This window comes from Chiloscyllium plagiosum, unplaced genomic scaffold (genome assembly GCF_037043375.1).
Source record: "Chiloscyllium plagiosum isolate Xiang-an unplaced genomic scaffold, Cpla_swu_hap1 HiC_scaffold_29, whole genome shotgun sequence".
NCBI lineage: Eukaryota > Metazoa > Chordata > Chondrichthyes > Orectolobiformes > Hemiscylliidae > Chiloscyllium > Chiloscyllium plagiosum.
In genome coordinates this window covers 41,760,445-41,782,832 of record NW_028270167.1, presented here as the reverse complement: position 1 = coordinate 41,782,832, position 22,388 = coordinate 41,760,445, and the positions used below count along the sequence as shown (strand labels likewise).

At 44.4% G+C, this 22,388-nt stretch overlaps 1 protein-coding gene across 5 annotated transcripts in view; it reads left to right on the top strand.

Moving 5' to 3' along the window:
• nfrkb (nuclear factor related to kappaB binding protein) overlaps positions 1 to 13,748 on the top strand; it is a 169,741-nt gene extending 155,993 nt beyond the window's left edge. For all 5 annotated transcript variants that reach the window (XM_087976526.1, XM_043676950.2, XM_043676949.2 and 2 more), the window contains exons 25-26: positions 4,140 to 4,275; positions 13,393 to 13,748. In XM_087976526.1, coding sequence (XP_087832652.1) covers positions 4,140 to 4,275; positions 13,393 to 13,515 — 259 coding nt within the window. In that variant the 3' untranslated portion in view covers positions 13,516 to 13,748. The remainder of the gene's footprint in view (positions 1 to 4,139; positions 4,276 to 13,392) is intronic.
• Positions 13,749 to 22,388: the final 8,640 nt, after the last annotated feature.

Below are 22,388 nucleotides of genomic sequence, written 5' to 3'. Positions count from 1 at the left end.
CAGCTAAGACAAATGTGGGGCTTGAAGGATTTTGCAAGAGGGAGAGATTCAAATTCATAGGACATTGAAACTGGGTTCTGGGGGGTGGTTGGACCAGTACAAACTGGACGGTCTAAATCTGAATAGGAATGGAACCATTATTTGCACATGCTGTTGGAGAGGGTTTAAACTAATGTGGCAGGTGAATAGGAACCAATGCAGAAACTCAGAGGGACGTAAAGTGGGGACAGGAACAAAAAACAGTAAGGGGAAAAGTGAAAGTGGAAGGCAGAGAAACCATCAACAAAAATCAAAAAGGACCATGTTACCCCATGATTCTAAAAGGGTAATAAATGTTAAAAAAATGAGGCTGAAGACTCTGTCTCTCAATGCGAGGAGTATTTGTAATAAGGTGGATGAATCAACTGCATAGACAGATATTAATGGATATGATGTAATTGGGATCACAGAGACCTGGCTCCTGGGTGACTAAAGATGGGAAGTCAACATCCAGGTTTATCCAATTTTCAGGAACGATGGATAGAAAGAAAAGAGAGCTGAGGTAGTGTTGCTGGTTAAGGAGAACACTGGGTAAGGGATGATGTTAGCCTGGGCAATGTGGAATCTGTATGGGTGAAACTACGGAACACCAAAGGGAAACAGACATTAGTGGGAATTGAGTTTGGGGATTGTATCAAACTGGAAATTGGAGATACATGCAGTAGGGTTACAGCAGTTATTGTAGTTGACCTCAATCTGCATATTGATTGGACTAACCAAACTGGTAGCAATGCATTGGAGGAGGATTTCCTGGAATGTGAGAGGGATGGCTTCCTTGCCCAGTGTCAAGGAACCAACGAGAGAGCAAGACATACTTGACTGGTATTGTGTAATGAGAGAGGATTAATTAGTAACATTGTGGTGCGAGATCCTTTGGGAAAGAGTGACCATGATATGGTAGAATTCTTCATTAAGATGAAGAGTCGCACAGTTAAGTCTGAAACTAGGTCCTGACTGTAAACAAAGCTAACTTTGATGGTATGAGGCATGAATTGGCTAGGATAAACTGACCAAGCATATTTAAGGAGTTTATGGTGGATAGGAAATGGCAGCCATTAAAAGAACATATGGATGAACTTCAAAAATTGTACACCCCAGTCTGATGTTAGAGTAAAATAGGGAACCATGGCTAACAAGGGAAATTAGGAACAGTGTTGAAGCTAAAACAGTGGGGCGGCACAGTTTCGCACTGCTGCCTCACAGCACCAAGGTCCCAGGTTCGATTCCAGCCTCGGGCGACTGTCTGTGTGGAGTTTGCACATTCTCCCCATGTCTGCGTGGGTTTCCTCCGGGTGCTCTGGTTTCCTCCCACAGTCCAAAAGATGTGCAGGCAGGTAAATTGGCCAGGCGAAATTGCCCGTAGTGTTAGGTACATTAGTCAGAGGGAAATGGGTCTGGGTGGGTTACTCTTTGGAGGGTTGGTGTGGACTTGTTGGGCCAAAGGGCCTGTTTCCACATTGTAGGGAATCTAATCTAATCTAATCTAATAAACAGGAGGCAAATAAATTGGTCAGATAAAGCAATAAACCTGAGGATTGGGAGAAATTCAAAATTCAGCAGAGGAGAACAATGGATTAAATTTGGAAGGGGAAAATAGAATATGAAAGTAAGCTGGCGGAAAACATAAAATTGACTGCAAAAGCTTCAATAGGTGTGAAGAGAAGAGAAAAAGACTGGTGAAGATGAATGTAGGTCCTTTGCAGTTAGAATCTGGTGAATTCATAATGGACAACAAAGAGATGGCAGATCAGTTGAACAAATATTTTGGATCTATCTTCACTAAAGAGGACAGAAATAACCTTCCGGAAATGCTAAGAGACAGAGGGTCAAGCATGAAGGAGGAACTGAAGGAAATCCTTATTCATCAGGAAATGGTATTGCGGAAATTGATGGAATGAAAACCCGATAAGTCCCCAGGGTCCGATGCTCTGCATCCCAGAGTACTTAAGAAAGTGACCCTAGAAATAACAGATTTACTGGTGATCATTTTTCAGCATTCTGTAGACTCTGGAAGAGTTCCAATGGACTGGAGGGTAGCTAATGTAACCCCGCTCGTTAAAAAAGGAGGGACAGAGAAAACTTGGAATTATAAGCCAGTTAGCCTCACCATTGGTGGTGGAGAAAATGCTCAAGTCAATCATTACGGATGTAATAACTGAGCATTTGGAAAGCAGTGACAGGATCGATCCAAGTCAGCATGTATTTACTAAAGGGAAATCATGCTTGACACATCTTATAGAATATTTCAGGATGTGGCCAGTAGAGCTGACAGGTGAATGTTGTTTATCAGAATTGTCAAAAGGCTTTTGGAAAGCCAGCATAGATGTGTTAAAGATGAATTGTGCTTAACAAAAATGATTTTGTTTTTCATGTGATAGCAGAAAGATTGACGAAGCCACTGTGGTTTTATGCGGCTACATGGACTTGCAATATTTGATAAGAGCCCCACATAATTGGTTTGTCAGCAATGTTTAGATCCATGGGATAAAAGGGAATGAATACTGAATGGAGTGCAGTGAGAAATTATCATCTTTTGACTGAAAGAAGATATACAGTTGTGCTTCCCAGAGGAAACAATACTAGGACTGCTGGTTTTCTTGATCTCTGATAATTATTTAGACTTGGGCATACAGGGCACAATTGCAAAATTTGCTGACAACAAAGGATAACAATACATTGCATTAGATTAGAATCCCTACACTAGGGAAACAGGCCCTTTGGTCCAACAACTCCACACCAACACTCCGAAGAGACCCATTCCCCTACCCTATATTTATCCTTCAATAATGCACCTAACACTATGGGCAATTTGGTGTGGCCAATTCACCTTACCTGCACATCTATGAAATGTGGGAGGAAACCGGAGCACCCAGAGGAAACCCACACAGACACGGGGAGAATGTGCAAACTCCACACAGACAGTACCCCGAGGCTGGAATCGAACCTGGGTCCCTGGTACTGTGAGGCAGCAATGCTAACCACTGAGGCACCATACCGCCCTTGAGCCACTGTGCTGCCCTGACTGTTTTCCTTGAATAAGAGATTTTTTAGAGGTTTTCAAAATTCACTTGTTTAGATAGAGTAAATAGAGAAAACAGTTCCCATTGGCAAAGGAGTTGAGAGCCAGAGAACAGAGATTTGGAGTGATTAGCAAAAGAATCAAAGATGACATGAGAACGCATTTTTCATGCAGCAAGTGGTTAAGTTCTGGAATTCACTGCCTGAAAGTGTGGTGACTGCAGATTCAATAATGACTTTCAAAAGAGAATTGTCTAATGAGGAAAGATTTGCACAGCTACAGAGAATAGTCGGGAAATTGGGACTAGCAGAAATGTTCTTATAGAGAGCCGGCATTGGCACAGCGCCTCTATCTGTACTATTACCATTTCTTGGTAATTGAGGTGTTTAAGGTGGTTACAACTGAATGGCCTCTATCTGTGCTATTACCATTTCATGGTAATTGAGGTGTTTAATGTGTTTTTTTTTGGTTTTTATGAAAAGAAACAATTTTCATGGTCGGGAGAATCCAGAATGAGGGATCAGAATCTTAAAATTACAGTCATGATGTTTAGGGATGACATCAGGAAGCACTTCCCCTTTCACTGGACAGTAGAAATCTGGTGGGCATTACCTCCTAAAAGGCTGCTGAGTCTGTGGTAAAATTGAAAATTTTAGAACTGAGATTGATAGAGCAAGAACACTAAGAGTTATGCAATGAAAGCAGGTAGGCAGCTTTCAGGTACAAATCAATGCTGGAACAGGCTGAGCAAGTTGAATAGCCTCCAGCTCGTAACGTCAGTTTAGAAACATGCAGCTTTATTGAAGAGTATTTTCAAGGATTCTCTCTGGTAGCTACTGGGTGAACCCAACAGGAAGGTGTGGTCACCTTGCAGCAAGGACAAGTCTTGGCTGTGTGGTGAACATTTCAATGCTCACTGTCAAACCATATGATCAGTGACCATGTCGTGATGAGCCAAAGAATGTTGAAGACACATGGAACTATTCAGAGAGAGAGAGAGAGAGCGAGAACCCGATAGTGTAGCACTATATTTAAGTTCTGAAATTGCAATAATTTCTCAATGTGTATTATCTCTTTCTAGTATCAGTGGACTTGGCAGAAACATCATTCTCACGACCATGCCAGCAGGGACCAAACTAATCACTGGGAACAAACCTGTCAGCTTTGTCACAGCACAGCAACTACAGCAGCTTCAACAACAAGGACAGGCTACACAGGTAATACAGGATGGGATCGAGAGATTGGGATAACAGGGAATGGCATGTGTCGTTTTAGTGTTTGAGTATGCTGAGTATCAGTGATTAAGAAATTGTTTGCAATTTGAAGTCATATGTAGATAAGTTGATTATCACTTTTTAACCCATGTTATAGAGTCATACAGCATGGAAACACACCATTCGGTCCAACCAATCCTTGCCGAACTAATCTAGTCCCACCTGCCTGCTCCTGGCCCATATCCCTCCAAACCTTTTCTATTCAAATATCTTTTAAGCATTGTAACTGTACTCATATCCAACACTTCCTCTGGAGTTTATTCCACGCGAACCACCCTCTGTTTTGCTTTTCCCTCTGTGGCATTTTATAGAACATAGAAGAATACAGCGCAGTACAGGCCCTTGGGCCCTCGATGTTGCGCCGATCCAAGCCCACCTAAACTACACTAACCCACTATCCTCCATATACCTATCCAATGCCCTCTTAAATGCCCATAAAGAGGGAGAGTCCACCACTGTTACTGGCAGGGCATTCCATGAACTAACGACTCGCTGAGTGAAGAACCTACCCCTAACATCAGTCCTATATCTACCCCCCCTTAATTTAAAGCTATGCCCCCTTGTAATACCCGACTCAATACGCGGGAAAAGGTTCATACTGTCGACCCTATCTAACCCCCTAATCATCTTGTACACCTCAATCAAGTCACCCCTAAACCTTCTTTTCTCTAGTGAAAACAGCCCCAAGTGCCTCAGTCTTTCCTCATACGATTTTCCTTCCATACCAGGCAACATCCTGGTAAACCTCCTCTGCACCCGTTCCAATGCCTCCACATCCTTCCTATAGTATGGCGACCAAAACTGCACACAATATTCCAGATGCGGCCGTACCAGAGTCTTATACAACTGCAACATGACCTCAGGACTCCGGAACTCAATTCCTCTACCAATAAAAGCCAGTATGTTTTTTTAATATTTTTAATATTGTTAATATTTTTATGGTGTAATGATCCCAGCTAATATTGCAATCTATATTGATCGATCATAGCTTGGTTTTAACAAAAGTGGCCTTTCATTGAACATAAACACACAATGCTGCACGTTCAAGTTTAACAATGAAAACTGAAGGGTATTAAGCAAAAGAGGTGAAAACAGAAGGAAACAAACTACTGTAAATCTTCTGGACCTGCAGAACTACAAATTTGCCGATCCATGTCAAAAAAATAAGTATAAACAAAAATCAGCATTCATTACAGTTTCATTACAATGGACACATGTTACTTTCTTTCTATCACTTGTGGTTCAAACCTGTCTACTTTATTACTTTGCTGTCTGTCTGTCTGTTCTCTCACAGCAGTGACCTTTCCCAGGTTACTGTTGTTTCATAGCAAATTCATGTTCTGTAATTTCCCTGTCTTTGGAGTTGTTTTAATTTGAGCTCACTTTCCAGTCCTGACTGCTTTTCTTTCTCCTCATTTTCCCTCTTCCTCTGTTTTTCTTTTTGCTCCCTTTCCATTTTGAGTTTTCTTGATGCTGTGCCCCCTAGTCTCTGGTTATGGTATGCTTCAAATTCCAATCTTTTCATTCCTAATTGTACCTTACCTAATTTACAGCTGCAATGCCCAATTTCAGGTTTTCTTCCTTCCAAATCTTGTCCAGCTTTTACTTCTACCTTCAGTTTGACTTGAATTTAAAATGTTAAATAACCTGCCATTATATTTTCCACTTAAAGAAAAGTCTTAGCAAAATTCAAAACCATCTTCAAATTCCATGCAATAAATTGACAACACTGGTGTTTTAACCTGTTTCTAGTACCACAGCTAGCAGTGTATTCCAAACACCTACCACCCACAGTCCAAAGATGTGCAGGTTTGGTGAATTGACTATGCTAAATTACCCATTGTGTTAGGTGCATTAGTCAAGGGTAAATACAGAGTAGGGGAATGGGTCTGGATCGGTTACTCTTTGGAGGGTCGGTGTGAACTTGTTGGGCTGTTTCCACACTGTAGAGAATCTAATCTAATCTAGTCTAATCTAATCTAAACACTCCCTGTATAAAGAACCTACCTCTGACATCTTCCCCAAATCTTCCTCCAATCACCTTAAAATTATGCCCCCTTGTGACAGCCATTTCCACCCTGGGAAAAAGTCTCTGGTTATCCACTCTATCTCTGCCTGTCATCACCCTGTACACCTCTATCAAGTCACCTTTCATCCTTCTTTGCTCCAATGAAGAAAGCCCTAGTTCCCTCACCTTTTCTTCATAATACACGCCCTCCAGGCGAGACAGCTTCCTGGTAAATCTCCTCTGCACCCTCTCTAAAGCTTCCACACGCTTCCTATAATGAGGTGACCAGAACTGAACACAATTTTCCAAGTGTGGTCTAACCAGGGCTTTACAGAGCTACAGCATAACCTCATGGCTCTTAAACTCAGTCCCACTGCTAATGAAAGCCAAGACACCATACGCCTTCTTAACAACCCTATTCACTTAGGTGTGGCAACTTTGAGGGATCTATGGACATGGACCCAGGATCCCTCTGTTCCTCCACACTGCCAAGAATCCCGCCTTTAACGCTGTAATCTGCATTCACATTTGACCTTCCAAAATGAATCACTTCACACTTTTCCAGATTGAGCTCCATCTGCCACTTCTCAGCCCATCTCTGCATCCTGTCAATGTCCCGTTGCAATTTACAACATTATCCACAACTCCAACAACCTTTGTGTCATTGGCAAACTTACTAACCCACCCTTCCACTTCCTCATCCAAGACATTTATAAAAAATCACAAAGATCATAGGTCCCAGAACTGATCCCTGTGAAACACCACTGTTCACTGAGCTCCAGGCTGGATACTGTTACCTTCTATGGGTCAGCCAATTCTGTATCCAGACAGACAGGTTTCCCTGTATCCCATGACTCCTTACTTTCTGAATGAGCCTACCACAGGGAATCCTTATCAAGCTCCTTGCTAAAATCCATATACATCACATCCACTGCTCTACCTTCATCAATATGTTTGTCACATCCTCAAAGAATTCAGTCAGGCTTATGAGGCATGGCCTGCCCCTCTCAAAGCCATGCTGACTATCTCTAATGAAACTATGGTTTTCCAAATAATCATAAATCCTGTCTCTCAGAATCCTCTCCAATAATTTTCCCACCACTAATGTAATACTGACTGGTCTGTAATTCCCAGGATCATCCCTATTCCCTTTCTTGAACAAGGGAATAACATTTGCCACCCTCCAATCATCTGGTAGTACTCCAGTGGACAGTGAGATTGTAAAGAACATCACCAAAAGCCCAGCAATCTCTTCCCTCATTTTCTGTATAAACCTTGGATATATCCTGTCTGGAGAAAGTGAGGACTGCAGATGCTGGAGACCAGAGCTGAAAATATGTTGCTGGAAAAGCGCAGCAGGTCAGGCAGCATCCAAGGAACAGGAGAATCGACTTTTCGGGCATAAGCCCTTCTTCAGGAATGAGGAAAGTGTGTCCAGCAGGATAAGATAAAAGGTAGAGAGGAGGGACTTGGGGGAGGGGCGTTGGAATTGCGATAGGTGGAGGGAGGTCAAGGTGAGGGTGATAGGCCGGAGTGGGGTGGGGGCGGAGAGGTCAGGAAGAAGATTGCAGGTTAGGAAGGCGGTGCTGAGTTCGAGGGATTTGACTGAGACAAGGTGGGGAGAGGGGAAATGAGGAAACTGGAGAAATCTGAGTTCATCCCTTGTGGTTGGAGGGTTCCCAGACAGAAGATGAGGCGCTCTTCCTCCAACCATCGTGTTGCCATGGTCTGGCAATGGAGGAGTCCAAGAACCTGCATGTCCTTGGTGGAGTGTGAGGGGGAGTTAAAGTGTTGGGCTACGGGGTGGTTGGATTGGTTGGTCCGGGTGTCCCAGAGGTGTTCTCTGAAACGTTCCGCAAGTAGGCGGCCTGTCTCACCAACATAGAGGAGGCCACATTGGGTGCAGCGGATGCAATGGATGATGTGTGTGGAGGTGTAGGTGAATTTGTGGCGGATATGGAAGTGTCCCTTGGGGCCTTGGAGGGAAGTAAGGGGGGGGGGGGTGTGGGCGCAAGTTTTGCATTTCTTGCGGTTGCAGGGGAAGGTGCCGGGTGTGGAGATTGGGTTGGTGGAGGGTGTAGACCTGGCGAGGGAGTCACGGAGGGAGTGGTCTTTTCGGAATGCTGATAGGGGAGGGGAGGGAAATATATCCCTGGTGGTGGGGTCCGTTTGGAGGTGGCGGAAATGATGGCGGATGATACGTTGTACATGGAGGTTGGTGGGGTGGTAGGTGAGGACCAGTGGGGTTCTGTCCTGGTGGCGGTTGGATGGGCGGGGCTCAAGGGCGGAGGAGTGGGAAGTGGAAGAGATGTGGTGGAGGGCATCAGCAGAGGCCTCACCTTCATTCCCCTACGCTCTCAGATTAACGAGTTCAACATGCGGCGTGACATCGAACAATTCTTCCGCCGCCTTCGCCTCCGCCCCTACTTCTTCAACCAAGACTCCCGCCCACCCTCTGACAACCCCTTCTCCCGCCTCCAACACACCCCATCCACCTGGACACCTCGTGCTGGCCTCTTACCTGCCCTCCATCTCTTCATAGCCAACTGCCGCCTCGACATTAACCGCCTCAACCTCTCCACCCCTCTCACCCACTCCAACCTCTCACCCTCGGAACGTGCAGCCCTCCACTCCCTCCGTTCCAACCCCAACCTCACTATCAAACCAGCAGACAAGGGAGGCACGGTAGTAGTTTGGCGCACCGACTTTTACACCGCTGAGGCTAAACGCCAGCTCGCGGACACCTCCTCCTACTGCCCCCTTGACCATGACCCCACCTCCCACCACCAAACCATCATCTCCCAGACCGTCCATAACCTCATCACCTCGGGGGATCTCCCATCCACCGCCTCCAACCTCATAGTCCCACAACCCCGCACCGCCCGTTTCTACCTCCTGCCCAAAATCCACAAACCTGACTGCCCCGGCCGACCCATTGTCTCAGCCTGCTCCTGCCCCACCAAACTCATCTCTGCATACCTCCACACCGTCCTGTCCCCCTTAGTCCAAGAACTCCCCACCTACGTTCGGGACACCACCCACGCCCTCTACCTCCTCCATGATTTTCGCTTCCCCGGTCCCCAACGCCTTATCTTCACCATGGACATCCAGTCCCTGTATACCTCCATCCCCCATCACGAAGGACTTAAAGCCCTCCGCTTCTTCCTTTCCCACCGTACCAACCAGTACCGTTCCACCGACACCCTCCTTCGACTGACTGAACTCGTCCTCACTCGTTCTCTTTCCAATCCTCCCACTTCCTCCAAACCAAAGGAGTAGCCAGGGGCACCCGTATGGGCCCCAGCTATGCCTGCCTCTTCGTAGTGGATATGTGTAACAGTCCATCTTCCGCAGCTACACTGGCACCACGCCCCACCTTTTCCTCGTGCTCCCACGAGGAGGTTGAACAGTTCATCCACTTTACCAACACCTTCCACCCCGACCTCAAATTCACCTGGAACATCTCAGATTCCACCCTCCCCTTCCTAGACCTTTCCATTTCAATCTCGGGTGACCGAATCAACACGGACATCTACTATAAACCGACCGACTCTCACAGCTACCGGAACTCACCTCCTCCCACCCTGCCCCCTGTAAAAACGCCATCCCATATTCCCAATTCCTTCGTCTCCGCCGCATCTGCTCCCAGGAGGACCAGTTCCAAAACCGTACAACCCAGATGGCCTCTTTCTTCAAGGACCGCAATTTCCCGCCAGACGTAGTCGACGATGCTGATGCCCTCCACCGCATCTCTTCCACTTCCCGCTCTTCCGCCCTTGAGCCCCGCCCCTCCAACCGCCACCAGGACAGAACCCCACTGGTCCTCACCTACCACCCCACCAACCTCCATGTACAACGTATCATCTGCCGTCATTTCCGCCACCTCCAAACGGACCCCACCACCAGGGATATATTTCCCTCCCCTCCCCTCCCCTATCAGCGTTCCGAAAAGACCACTCCCTCCGTGACTCCCTCGTCAGGTCCACACCCCCCACCAACCCAACCTCCACTCCCGGCACCTTCCCCTGCAACCGCAAGAAATGCAAAACTTGCGCCCACACCTCCCCCGTTACTTCCCTCCAAGGCCCCAAGGGATACTTCCATATCCGCCACAAATTCACCTGCACCTCCACACACATCATCTATTGCATCCGCTGCACCCGATGTGGCCTCCTCTATATTGGGGAGACAGGCCGCCTACTTGCGGAACGTTTCAGAGAACACCTCTGGGACACCCGGACCAACCAACCCAACCACCCCGTAGCCCAACACCTTAACTCCCCCTCCCACTCCACCATGGACATGCAGGTCCTTGGACTCCATCGCCAGACCATGGCAACACGACGGTTGGAGAAAGAGCGCCTCATTTTCTGCCTGGGAACCCTCCAACCACAAGGGATGAACTCAGATTTCTCCAGTTTCCTCATTTCCCCTCCCCCCACCTTGTCTCAGTCAAATCCCTCGAACTCAGCACCGCCTTCCTAACCTGCAATCTTCTTCCTGACCTCTCCGCCCCCACCCCACTCCGGCCTATCACCCTCACCTTGACCTCCCTCCACCTATCGCAATTCCAACGCCCCTCCCCCATGTCCCTCCTCCCTACCTTTTATCTTATCCTGCTGGACACACTTTCCTCATTCCTGAAAAGGGTTTATGCCCGAAACGTCGATTCTCCTGTTCCTTGGATGCTGCCTGACCTGCGCTTTTCCAGCAACATATTTTCAGCTTTATATCCTGTCTGGCCCAGGGGACTTATCTATCCTCATGTTTTTCAAAATTTCCAGCACATCCACCTTCTTAACAGCAACCTGTTTGAATGTATCAGCCTATTTCACGCTGTCCTCTCAAATGACAAGGTCCCTCTCTCTAGTGATTACTGAAGCAAAGTACTCATTAAGGAACTCCCCTATCTTCTCTGATTCCAGGCACAAGTTCCCTCCATTATCCTGATCAGCCTTAACTTCACTCTGACTATCTTCTTGTTCCTCACATAAGTGTAGAACGCCTTGGGGTTTTCCTTAATCCAATCCACCATGGCTTTTTCATGTCCTCTTCTAGCTCTCCTAAGTCCATTCTTCAGTTTCTTTCTGGCTACCTTGTAAATGTCTAGAGCCCTGTCTGATCCTTGCTCCCTTAACCCTCCCCCCTTTAAGAATCCTATAGACCCGATCCGAGACATTCCTGACTCTGGCACGCGGGAGGGGACATACCAGACTGTCCTAGCCTCCATACCCTCTGCTCTAAATTGCCAAAAGAAATATAAAAAAAACCTTTACCATACCAACCCTCCACACAGAGTCTTTTTATTTGGTTAGAGGAAGAGGGGGGGAGTGAGAGACCCTATACGGGGAGCATTTCAGGTTTAGCCACTGCCTGAATATATTAGTCACTTACCCAGCAGTCCCTTTGTCCGCTTCCGCTCCTGTTCAGCCTTCGCTTCGGTGATTCACCAGGTAAATAGTTAATATTCTAACTTCCCTTCCCGGCTGCCCCCTGGCTCACACTCTCTCAACTCCCGCTGCTGAAATGGAGGCTGTTGATTCACGAGGTAAGTATTTTTTATTCTAACTTATCTTCATGTAACCGTTATTGTGACAAGAACGGCTCAGGTCTGTCTATATCCAATAACTGCAAAATCTCTCTAAGATTCTAGTTTAGGTGGGCTTGGATCGGCGCAACATCGAGGGCCCAAGGGCCTGTACTGCGCTGTATTCTTCTATGTTCTATGTTCTATGTTCTATTCCAACTGATGCTATTGCTGGGAAAGTCAGATCCAGACTATGGTCTGGCTTGATGAATCATAATTTGATTTTTTTTTTGTTTTAATGAGGTGACTTGTCATTGAAACGCAAACATGTAATGCTATTTCAGGTTTAACAATAAAACAGAAGTCTATAGTGCAAAAGTGGTTTATACTATTTTAAAACTATCAACTTACATATGACTCAAAGTTAAAGATTTCAAAACACATGACAAAATACAGTGTCATTGGTCCCAAAACACTTTTACAGCACTCACTGGAGAGCATTCCCTTCTCTTTCACATCTGCAAGGCTAAATTTAACTCTGATTTTAATCTCCCATCTTGGGAGTCTGATTGTCTTCATACATCATAGACCATCCCAACTTCAAGTAACCCCGTCATGGTTTTAAGGAATATTTCTAGTCTGGAACTTGTAAACCAAACTCTCATAGAGTCTATTTGCTAACAATTCTAAACCATCTCCCTTCTTTCAGAGCAACTGTTTCATAATCTGACTTCAGTCAAGAATTCTGAAACACTTCAAAATGGAAGGCCAGAAGCTGCTTTTTGCAAGCTACGGGTGCTTCCCCGAAACAAACAAAACAAAACCTAAACTAAAAACAAACTGTTTAGTTTGTTTGTTCATAAACCCTTCCGGTGAAAACAAAGCTCCTGTACACTCCAGGGTCTTTCTCCTTCTAATACTGTGTTTTAAAAGAATCACCATGGATACAAGCTAATCATTAAACCTTTCATAGAAAGCAAACCTTACGTGCCAGCAACACAAATCTAAACTCTAAAATAATTGACATTAAAATGTCTATAAATCAAACACCTTTCATCACCATGGCAACTGTAATAGGAACGTGTGTGTGCACATGCGCATAGATATATATATATAAATAATCCCTTCCCCCACCATTATTGATGTTGGTGGGATTCCCAGGGAATCCCCAGTGTGTGCTATGTTTGTCAAGGAAATTGTGAGAAGCATTCTGTACCAATCAGCTGGTGCTGCTGGTATCCTCACCCTGCAACTGTGGAGAGGTGAACATTTCCTCCTTTCCTTGTGCGGGGAAGAGTACAGAAGTTAATGGAGGTCAAGACAGTAGATCTGTACTCACTGGAATGCCTGAGCATCCGATGCTAAGACTTCAGTGACTCTGCGCGATGATTTATCCCCAGTAGCAATCCATAACAGTTGGTGAGAGCATTTCCTCATAACAGCCAGTAGGATTTGCTCTCTGCAATAGTGAGGATTTATCTCCTTGTCCTATCTTTTCATTCTGCCTTTCTCACTTTGTTTTCAGGTAAGGATTCAGCACTTACCAGCTCAGCAACTTCACCAAGGAACAGTCATCAGCTCCACCAAACCTATTTCCACTGTTGTCGTGACAACCGCACCATCAGTGAAGCCGTCACAGGACCAGTGATTACTGGAACAGCATTGTCAGACCTGAGGACCCAGAGGGTGTTATTTATTACCCAGATCTTCCATTATATGCTCATTATTTCATGAAGTTGTTTCATTGGCAGCTGTGCCCAATGCTTGGGCACCTGCTCACTTTCTCCCCTCAATGACTCAAAGTGTCAGTGAAAATTAAAATGTTAAAACTATGTCTTTACAAATCTGTACAGTAAATGCAATAAAAAACATTTTTGTGTACATAGAGTCATAGAGATGTACAGCATGGAAACAGACCCTTCGGTCCAACTTGTCCATGCTCACCAGACCTAATCTAGTCCCATTTGCCAGCATTTGGCCCATATCCCTCTAAACCCTTCCTATTCATATACCCATCCAGATGCTTTTTAAATGCTGTAAATATACCAGCCTCTATCACTTCCTCTGCCAGCTCATTCCATACACGCACCACACCCCTTAGGTCCCTTTTATATCTTTCCCCTCTCACCCTAAACATATGCTCTCTAGTTCTGGATTCCCCCACACCAGGGAAAAAGACCTTGTCTATTTATCTTATCCAAGCCCCTCATGATTTTATAAACCTCTATAAGGTCACCCCTCAGCCTTCGATGTTCCAGGGAAAACAGCCCCAGCCTATAGCTCACACCGTCAACCCTGGCAACATTCTCGTGAATCTTTTCTGCGCCCTGTCACGTTTCACAACATCCTTCCAATAGGAAGGAGATCAGAATCACATGCAATATTCCTAAAGTGGCCTAACCAATGTCCTATACAGCTGCAACATGACCTCCCAACTCCTATACTCAATGCTCTGACCAATAAAGGAAAGCATACCAAATGCCTTCTTCACTATTCTATCTGGATTGATTGGGATAGGGAACCGTCTAGTCAAAGGCACAGCCAGACATTTCTGTGGCCGGCAACGAGGTATCAGAATTGTGTGTTGCCTCCCTGGATCCAGGATCAAGGATGTCTTGCAGAATCATAGAAGCCCAATAGTGTGGAAACGGGCCCTTCGGCCCAGCAAGTCCATACTGACCCTCTGAAGACTATTCCATCCAGATGAATTCCCCTACGTTTCCTATGTCTAATACACCTAACCTACATATCCCTGAACACTGGGCAATTTAGCACGGCCAGCTCCGCTAACCTGCACATCTTTGGACTGTGGGAGGAAACCCACGCAGACACGGGGAGAATGTGTAAACTCCACGCAGACAGTCACCCAAGGCTGGAATTGAACCTGGGTCCCTGGCGCTGTGAGGGAGCAATGCTAACCACTGAGCCAGCATGCCGCCCCCTCTTTTTAAGCAAACATCGAACATGTCCTGTCAATTCTACCTAGCTTCTAAATGAGGTTGCAAATGATCTGTAAGTAACCCCCTCCAACTCCTTGAACAATACCAACAATTCCCAAGGGTCTCCACTTTGCTGAGGAACTGGTCTACTCGTAACCTAGCCCCCATCCCCTGGTTCAGGTCACCTTGGTGAGACAGACCCAGATAATGTTAATAACCAGGTGGGAGAACACTGTCTCAAATGTTACTGAGCAATAATGCCTAGGCAGAATGCGCAGGAGCGGGAGCCAGCAGCAGGTCATGATACACATAGGAAGTTAGGCAGGAATTTAAAAAGGAGGTCGTCAACGATAGTAATATAATTCCCAGTGCTACAAGCTAACAAGGGTAGCAATAGGAGGATAGAGCAGATGAATGCGTGGCTGAGAAGCTGGTGCAGAAGAGAAGGATTCACATTTTTGGATCATTGGAGCCTCTTCTGCGTAGAGGTGACCTGTATAAGAAGGACAAATTGCACCTGAATTGAAAGGGGACTAATATATAGGCAGGGAGATTTGCTGAAGCCACTGGGGAAGATTTAAACTAGTAGAGGGTTAGGGGATGGGGGATTAAGGGACCAGTCTGAGGCTGGTGTAATTGGGAAAGGGAATGTTCAAATAGTCAAGGCACACAGGAGCAAAGCAGAGAATGAGGTAGGACTGATCAATTAAACGACTTTTATTTCGATATAAAAGGCCTGATTGGTAATTCTGATAAACTCAGCACAGGAGCATGGGACTAGGCTAACATAGCTATTACAGAGACATGACTCAGGGATAGACAGGACTGGCAGCTTAATGTTCCAGGGCATTGATGCTACAGGAAGGATAGAAAGTGGGACAAGAGAGAAGGAAGAGTGCAGTTTTTAAATCTGGATTAATATTACTGCTGTACTTTGGCAGGATATTCCAGGGACTACGTTCAGTGAAGTTATTTGGGTGGAACTGAGAAATAAAAAAGGGATGATCATCTTATTGGGATTGTACTGGAATGGTAAGCCTAACATATGATGAACGGCTGAGGATCCTGGGATTGTATTCATTAGAGTTTAGAAGGTTGAGGGGAAATCTAATAGAAACTTACAAGATAATGCATGGCTTAGAAAGGGTAGATGCTCGGAAATTGTTTCCGTTAGGTGGGAGACTAGGACCCATGGGACAGCCTTAAAATTAGAGGGGGTCAATTTAGAACAGATATGAGGAGAAATTCCTTCAGCCAGAGAGTGGTGGGCCTATGGAATTGATTGCCACGGAGCACAGTGGAGACCGAAATGTTAAATGTCTTCAAGGCAGAGATTGATAAATTCTTGATCTTGCAAGGAATTAAGGGCTACGGGGAGAGTGCGGGCAAGTGGAGGTGATTGAATGATAGAGTGGACTTGATGGGCCAAATGACCTTCCTTACACTCCTATGTCTTATGGTAACTGTGATTCTAATTTCAAGAAACTATGAACCTGCAGTCCAAGGTCTCTTTGTTCAGCAACACTCCCTAGCTTTCCTGCCCTGTTGACATAAACTTAAAAATCTCATGCTATTGTTTGGCAGAGTTGTCCTGATGAATACTTCTCCAATACCAAAAGTACTTTGACATGATGTACGAGGAAGTATTTCTGACCAACAGGACAGTAATATGTGCACAGTGAACACAGACTGACACTTCATCACGCATGCCTAATGATATGCCTGTTTGTATGAACATCACAAATCTTTAGTACTGCAGTGGGCATCCTCAGCAGCCCTCATAGATGATGAAATATGAGCATTGGATCCTGCTCCTGATCACAAAGAAGTGTGTATGTGAAGATATTATAACAATGCTGCCTGACAATGAGTAAGGCTCCTGCCTGTAAGAGGCAGTGGGGAGGAGCCAATTCAACAACTTGTAAGATCCTGTTTGTGTACAGTGCTTTGCATGTAGTTTTATTCTTTCGCAATGTGGCCATCACAGACAAGGCCAGCATTTGTTGACTTTGAACAGAGTGCTTGGTAGGCTGTTTCAGAGGGTGATTAACAGTCCACTGCATTTCTGTTGGTCTGGAATCCCATGTCAGTCAGAACATTGGTAAAAATGATAGATTGCCATCCCTAAAGGGGATTGTTTTGTGGACAATCCATGATAGCTGTTACCATTATTACCTTTATATTCCAGATTTATTAATTGAATTTAAATTCCACCAGTTACTGTGGTAGGATTTTTCCCAGACTGATCGCCTAGGCCTTTGGGTTACTAGACCAGTGGTGTTACCACTACGCCACTGCCTGTCCAATAGTAGTGTTTGCATAACACTATATTGAAGCATGCTTAGAGTGCTAAATGTATATGGCCTTTAAGGTGCTGTGTATCTAAGACACTCCTTACTGCACTGTTTCTGTGGCTATCAGTAGAAATGTGTTTATTATTACTGCCTTCACAGCAGCTTTCCTTTTGCACTTTTGTGAAAGATGGTTTTGGAAAATAGGAGTTGTGTGTATTTTGTAACATGCATGAATACTACAAATGACATCACCACCAAACTTAAATTTAAAAATCCTTCGTAAATTAGAGTTTACTTTGTTCAAGAGGTCAGAATGTAGGATTGGAGGTGAGGAATAGACAAGGAAAGAAGTCGCCTGTGGGAGTGGTCTACTGACCTCTTAACAGTAACCACAATGTAAGACAAAGTATACAGGAAGGAATATTGGGTGCTTGTGACAAAGGGACGACAATAATCATGTATAATTTAATCTACTGAAAAATCAGATTGCCAATGGTACTCGGATGAAGAGTTTATAGAATGCTTTTGTTTCTAGCAGTAGCGTGCTTTGGAATCAGCCAGAATGCAGGTTATATTAGACTTGGGTAATGAGACAGGATTAAATCATGACATCAGAGTTAAGGAACCCATGAATAGCAGCAACAATCTGATTGAATTTTACATCCAATTTGCAAGGGAGAAGATTAGCTCAGTGAGCTAAGGTGTTTTGGCTGACTCTACTGAGGGATAATCAAAGGAGGAGCAGCGACAGATGACATTGGGGATATTTCAAAATGAAAAAATTGCTACCATTACACAAAAATGCCATCTGATGTTAGTGAGAGTGTCATGGAATTATAGAATCCCTACTGCAGAAAAAGGCCATTCAGTCCATCAAGTCTGCACCAACCCTCTGAGAACATCCCACTCAGCCCCAGTCTCTGCCCTATCTCCATAACCCTGCATTGACCATGGCTAATCCATCTTACCTACACATCCCTGGACAATTTCGCACGACGAATCCACCTAACCTTCACATATTTGGACTGGGGGAGGCAACCAGAGCACCCAGAGGAAACCCACGCAAACAATGGGAATATGTGCAAACTCCACAGACAGTCACTCCCAAGTGTGGAATTGAACCTGGGTCCCTGGTACTATGAACCAGCAGAGCAAACATGCTGCCCAATTCATGGAAAACCAGGTCAGATGTTGGAAAGAATATAAACAATGTTAGAGAAAGATTAAAAGACTAACCAGTGAAAGAAAATTATTTGAGAGAAAGCCAACTAAAATGTAAATTGAGTTTCTACAGGTTCCTAAAAAGGAAAAGAGTAAATAGTGAATGTTGGATCTTGAGAGTGAGAATGGGTCATCAATGAGATCATAAGGAAATAGTAAATGAAGTGAATGAATATTTGCCTTCTGGCTTCCCTCCAGTAATAGCAAGTGGGATTAAAAGTGGGCTCTTTAAAAAGAACTGAAAAGAATCAGGAAGAGTCAACATGGTTTTAGGAAAGGAAAATCACAGAATTTATTAGAGTTCTTTGAAAGATAAAGATGTATTGCACTTAGATTTTCAGAAGGCATTTGACAAGATGCCACAAAGAAGGTTATTGGATAAAATAGTTAAAACTCACACAACACCAGGTTATAGTCCAACAGGTTTATTTGGAAGCACTAGCTTTCGGAGCGACGCTCCTTCATCAGGTGGCTGTGGAGGAGCAGCACTCCGAAAGCTAGTGCTTCCAAATAAACCTGTTGGACTATAACCTGGTGTTGTGTGATTTTTAACTTTATACACCCCAGTCCAACACTGGCATCTCCAAATCATGGATAAAATAGGAACTTGTGTTATGGGGTAACATATTAGCATGGATAAAAGTTTAGCTGGCTGGTAAAAACTGAGGATGTGATGTGTGGAGTCCCATTGGAATCTGTGCTGTGGACTCAGCTTTTAGAATTTATAATAATTACTTCACATAAGAACTAGGAGCAGGAGTGGGCTGTCTGGCCCTTTGAGTCTGTTCTGTCTTTGAGGCTGATCTTTTAGTGGACTCAGACCCACTTACTGCGCTCTCACCATATCCTTTAATTCTTTATTGTTCAAAAAAATCTATCTTAACTTTAAAACATTTACTGAAGTAGTGTCAACTACTTCACTCGGCAAGGAATTCATCATTTTACAACCCTCTGGGTGAAGAAGTTCCTTCTCAATTCAGTCCTTAATCTGCTCCCTCTAATCCTAAGGCAATGCCCGCTTGTCCTAGTTTCACCTGCCAGTGGAAACGTCCACTCTACTTCTATCTTATCTATTCCCTTCATAACTTTATATGTTTCTATAAGATTCCCCACTCGTTCTTCTGAATTCCAATGAATATAATCCCAGTCTACTCAGCCTCTCCTCATAAGCCAGCCCTCTCAACTCTGAAATCGACCTCATGAACTTCCTCTGCATCCCCTCAAATGCCAGTCCATCCTTTCTCAAGTAAGGAGACCAAACCTGTGCACAATATCCTGATGTGGCCTCACCAGCACCTTGTACAGCTGCAACATAATCTCCCAGCTTCTAGCTTTTAAACTCAATCCTTTCAGCAATGAAGGACAAAATTCCATTTGCCTTAATTAATCGTACCTGCAGACCCAACCCTCTGTGATTCATGCACAAAGACACCCAGGACCCTCTGCACAGCAGCATGCTGCAACTTTTTACCATTCAAGTAATAATCATTTTTACTATTACTCTTACCAAAATGGATGACTTCACATTTATTAACATTGTATTCCATCTGCCAGACCTTTGCCCACTTACTGAAAGTATCTATGCTCCTCTACAAAGTTTCAGTCCTCTACAAACTGCTCTGCCACTCATCTTAGTGTCATCTGCAAACCTTGACACACTGCATGTGGTCCCCAACTCAAAATCATCTAAATAAATTGTGAATAATTGCAGTCCCAACACTGATCCCTGAGGCACACCACTAGTCACTGATTGCCAGCCAGAATAGCATTCATTTATCCACACTGTTTGCTTCCTGTTAGTCAACCAATCCTTAATCCATGCTAATACTCTACCACTACCACCATACATTCTTATCTTATGCAGCAGCCTCTTGTGCAGCTCCTTGTTGAAGGCTTTTTGAAAATCCAGGTACACCACATCCATAGGGTCCCTGTTGTCCACCTTGCTCGTACTGCCTTCATAGAATTCCAAAGTTAAAAATCCTACAACACCAGTTTATAGTCCAACAGGTTTATTCGGAAGCACTAGCTTTCGGAGTGCTGCTCCTTCATCAGGTGGTTCTTCAGAATTGTACCAGACTCCACTACTTCCTCTAGCAGCTCATTCCATAATGAACCACCCCTATGTGATAAAGTTACCCCTTGGGTCCCTTTTAAATCTTTCCTATCTCATCTTAAACCTATCTCGTCTAGTTTTGGACTATTCTACCCTGGGGAAAAGACCTTGTGTGTTCACCCTATTCATGCCCCTCATGATTTTATAGACTTCTATGAAGTTGCCCTCAGCCTCCGATGCTCCAGTGAAAATAGCCTCAGGCTTTCCCTATAGCTCAAACCCTCCAGGCTTGGCAACATCCTTGTAAATCTTTTGTGAACCTTTTCAAGTTTCACCAACATCTTTCCTATAGCAGGGAGCCCAGACTTGTATGTAGTATTCCAAAAGTGATCTAATCAATGTATTGTATAAAGTCAGAAGTCACACAACACCAGGTTATAGTCCAACAGGTTTATTTGAAATCACAAGCTTTTGGATCAATGCTACTTCATCAGGTGAGGTGGAAGGAAGAACACAGACACAGAATTCATAGGCAGAGAGATTATTTCAAGATAATTCCAGGTAATTAAGGATGTCAAAAGATGGTACAAAAGATGAGTAGTGTCAACAGGCTGTATAACAAGTCTTCGTAAGAGATCAAAAGTATCAAATGGTGTGAGTGAAGTGTCAACAGCTGAATAGCAAGTGAAAGGATGACCTATGATCTGTGGGACCATGTTCAATAGTGACTGAGATCAATGAGTGGTGAAAGTAGCCTTTTAATTGAACATCGCATTGGCACAGTTCGAGGCAGCAACGGAATCCAAAGTGTTTTTACAGCAGCCTTTTTTATACACAGTTTTTGCATTTATTAAAATTTTAGCATTATGGTGTCACATAGTTATATCTTATTATACAGGTTTGCGTGACAACTGTCCTGGGGAAGCCGGAGATAGTTCAAGCACTTGCTAAATGTTACTTGTGATGGGATTAGAATGTCTGTCCGGTCTGAGCCTGCATAATTAAGAGGTGTTAGTCCTTTTGACCTTAAAGTTAGTAACGTTAGCAGAAATATTAGACCTATATGATCTAAATAAGTGAGAAATTAAATATGTACTAAATAAAATTATAGAGGATATTAAACTGATTTCCCGCAGCTGGAGTATGAGATTTCACCTACTGTTGCTGGTTTTTGGCAGTTCCTACAGATTCATTCAAACATTTTCATGAAGTGCTGTTTTGATGATAATTTTCTTAAAGGGAGTAGCAGCCCTATTTAAGTTGTATTTAAAAAGTATAAATGTGTACATTAGTGCAAGATGGTCGTCCTAAATAAAAGTTAGAAATGGGTAGTGCAGTTTGTAGAAATAGGTAGTCTAAAAGTAAGTTCAGAGAGATAAAAAGTAGCACACTGTAGGGACATGCTGGTGGAGGAAACTGCTTGATATCCTTCAGCCTTTTTAGAGCCGAATAAATGTGGTGGAGGTCAAGCAGTATCCGAGGAGCAGGAGAATTTACGTTTCAGGAATGAGCCTATTCAAGTCCTGAGAGACAGTTACTATGGGCTAATTAATATTGTAGTCTTTCCATAGTTTCAAGTGAGTTATGGAGACACAGCGGTGGGGGGAGTGGTATTGTTCTGAGTATGTTACAGTATTATGGGCAGCACGGTGGCACAGTGGTTAGCACTGCTGCCTCACAGCGCCAGAGACCCGGGTTCAATTCCTGCCTCAGGTGGCTGACTGTGTGGGTTTCCTCTGGATGCTCCGGTTTCCTCCCACAATCCAAAAATGTGCAGGTCAGGTGAATTGGCCAGGCTAAATTGCCCGTAGTGTTAGGTGCAGGGATAAACATAGGGGAATGGGTCTGGGTGGGTGCGCTTCGGCGGGTCGGTGTGGACTTGTAGGGCCGAAGGGCCTGTTTCCACACTGTAAGTAATCTAATTAAATCTAATCTATTAATACTTATTCAAGGCTAAACTTTGATACAGAAACAGGTCCAAACACTGATTGTATCATGGGGCCAATGAGAA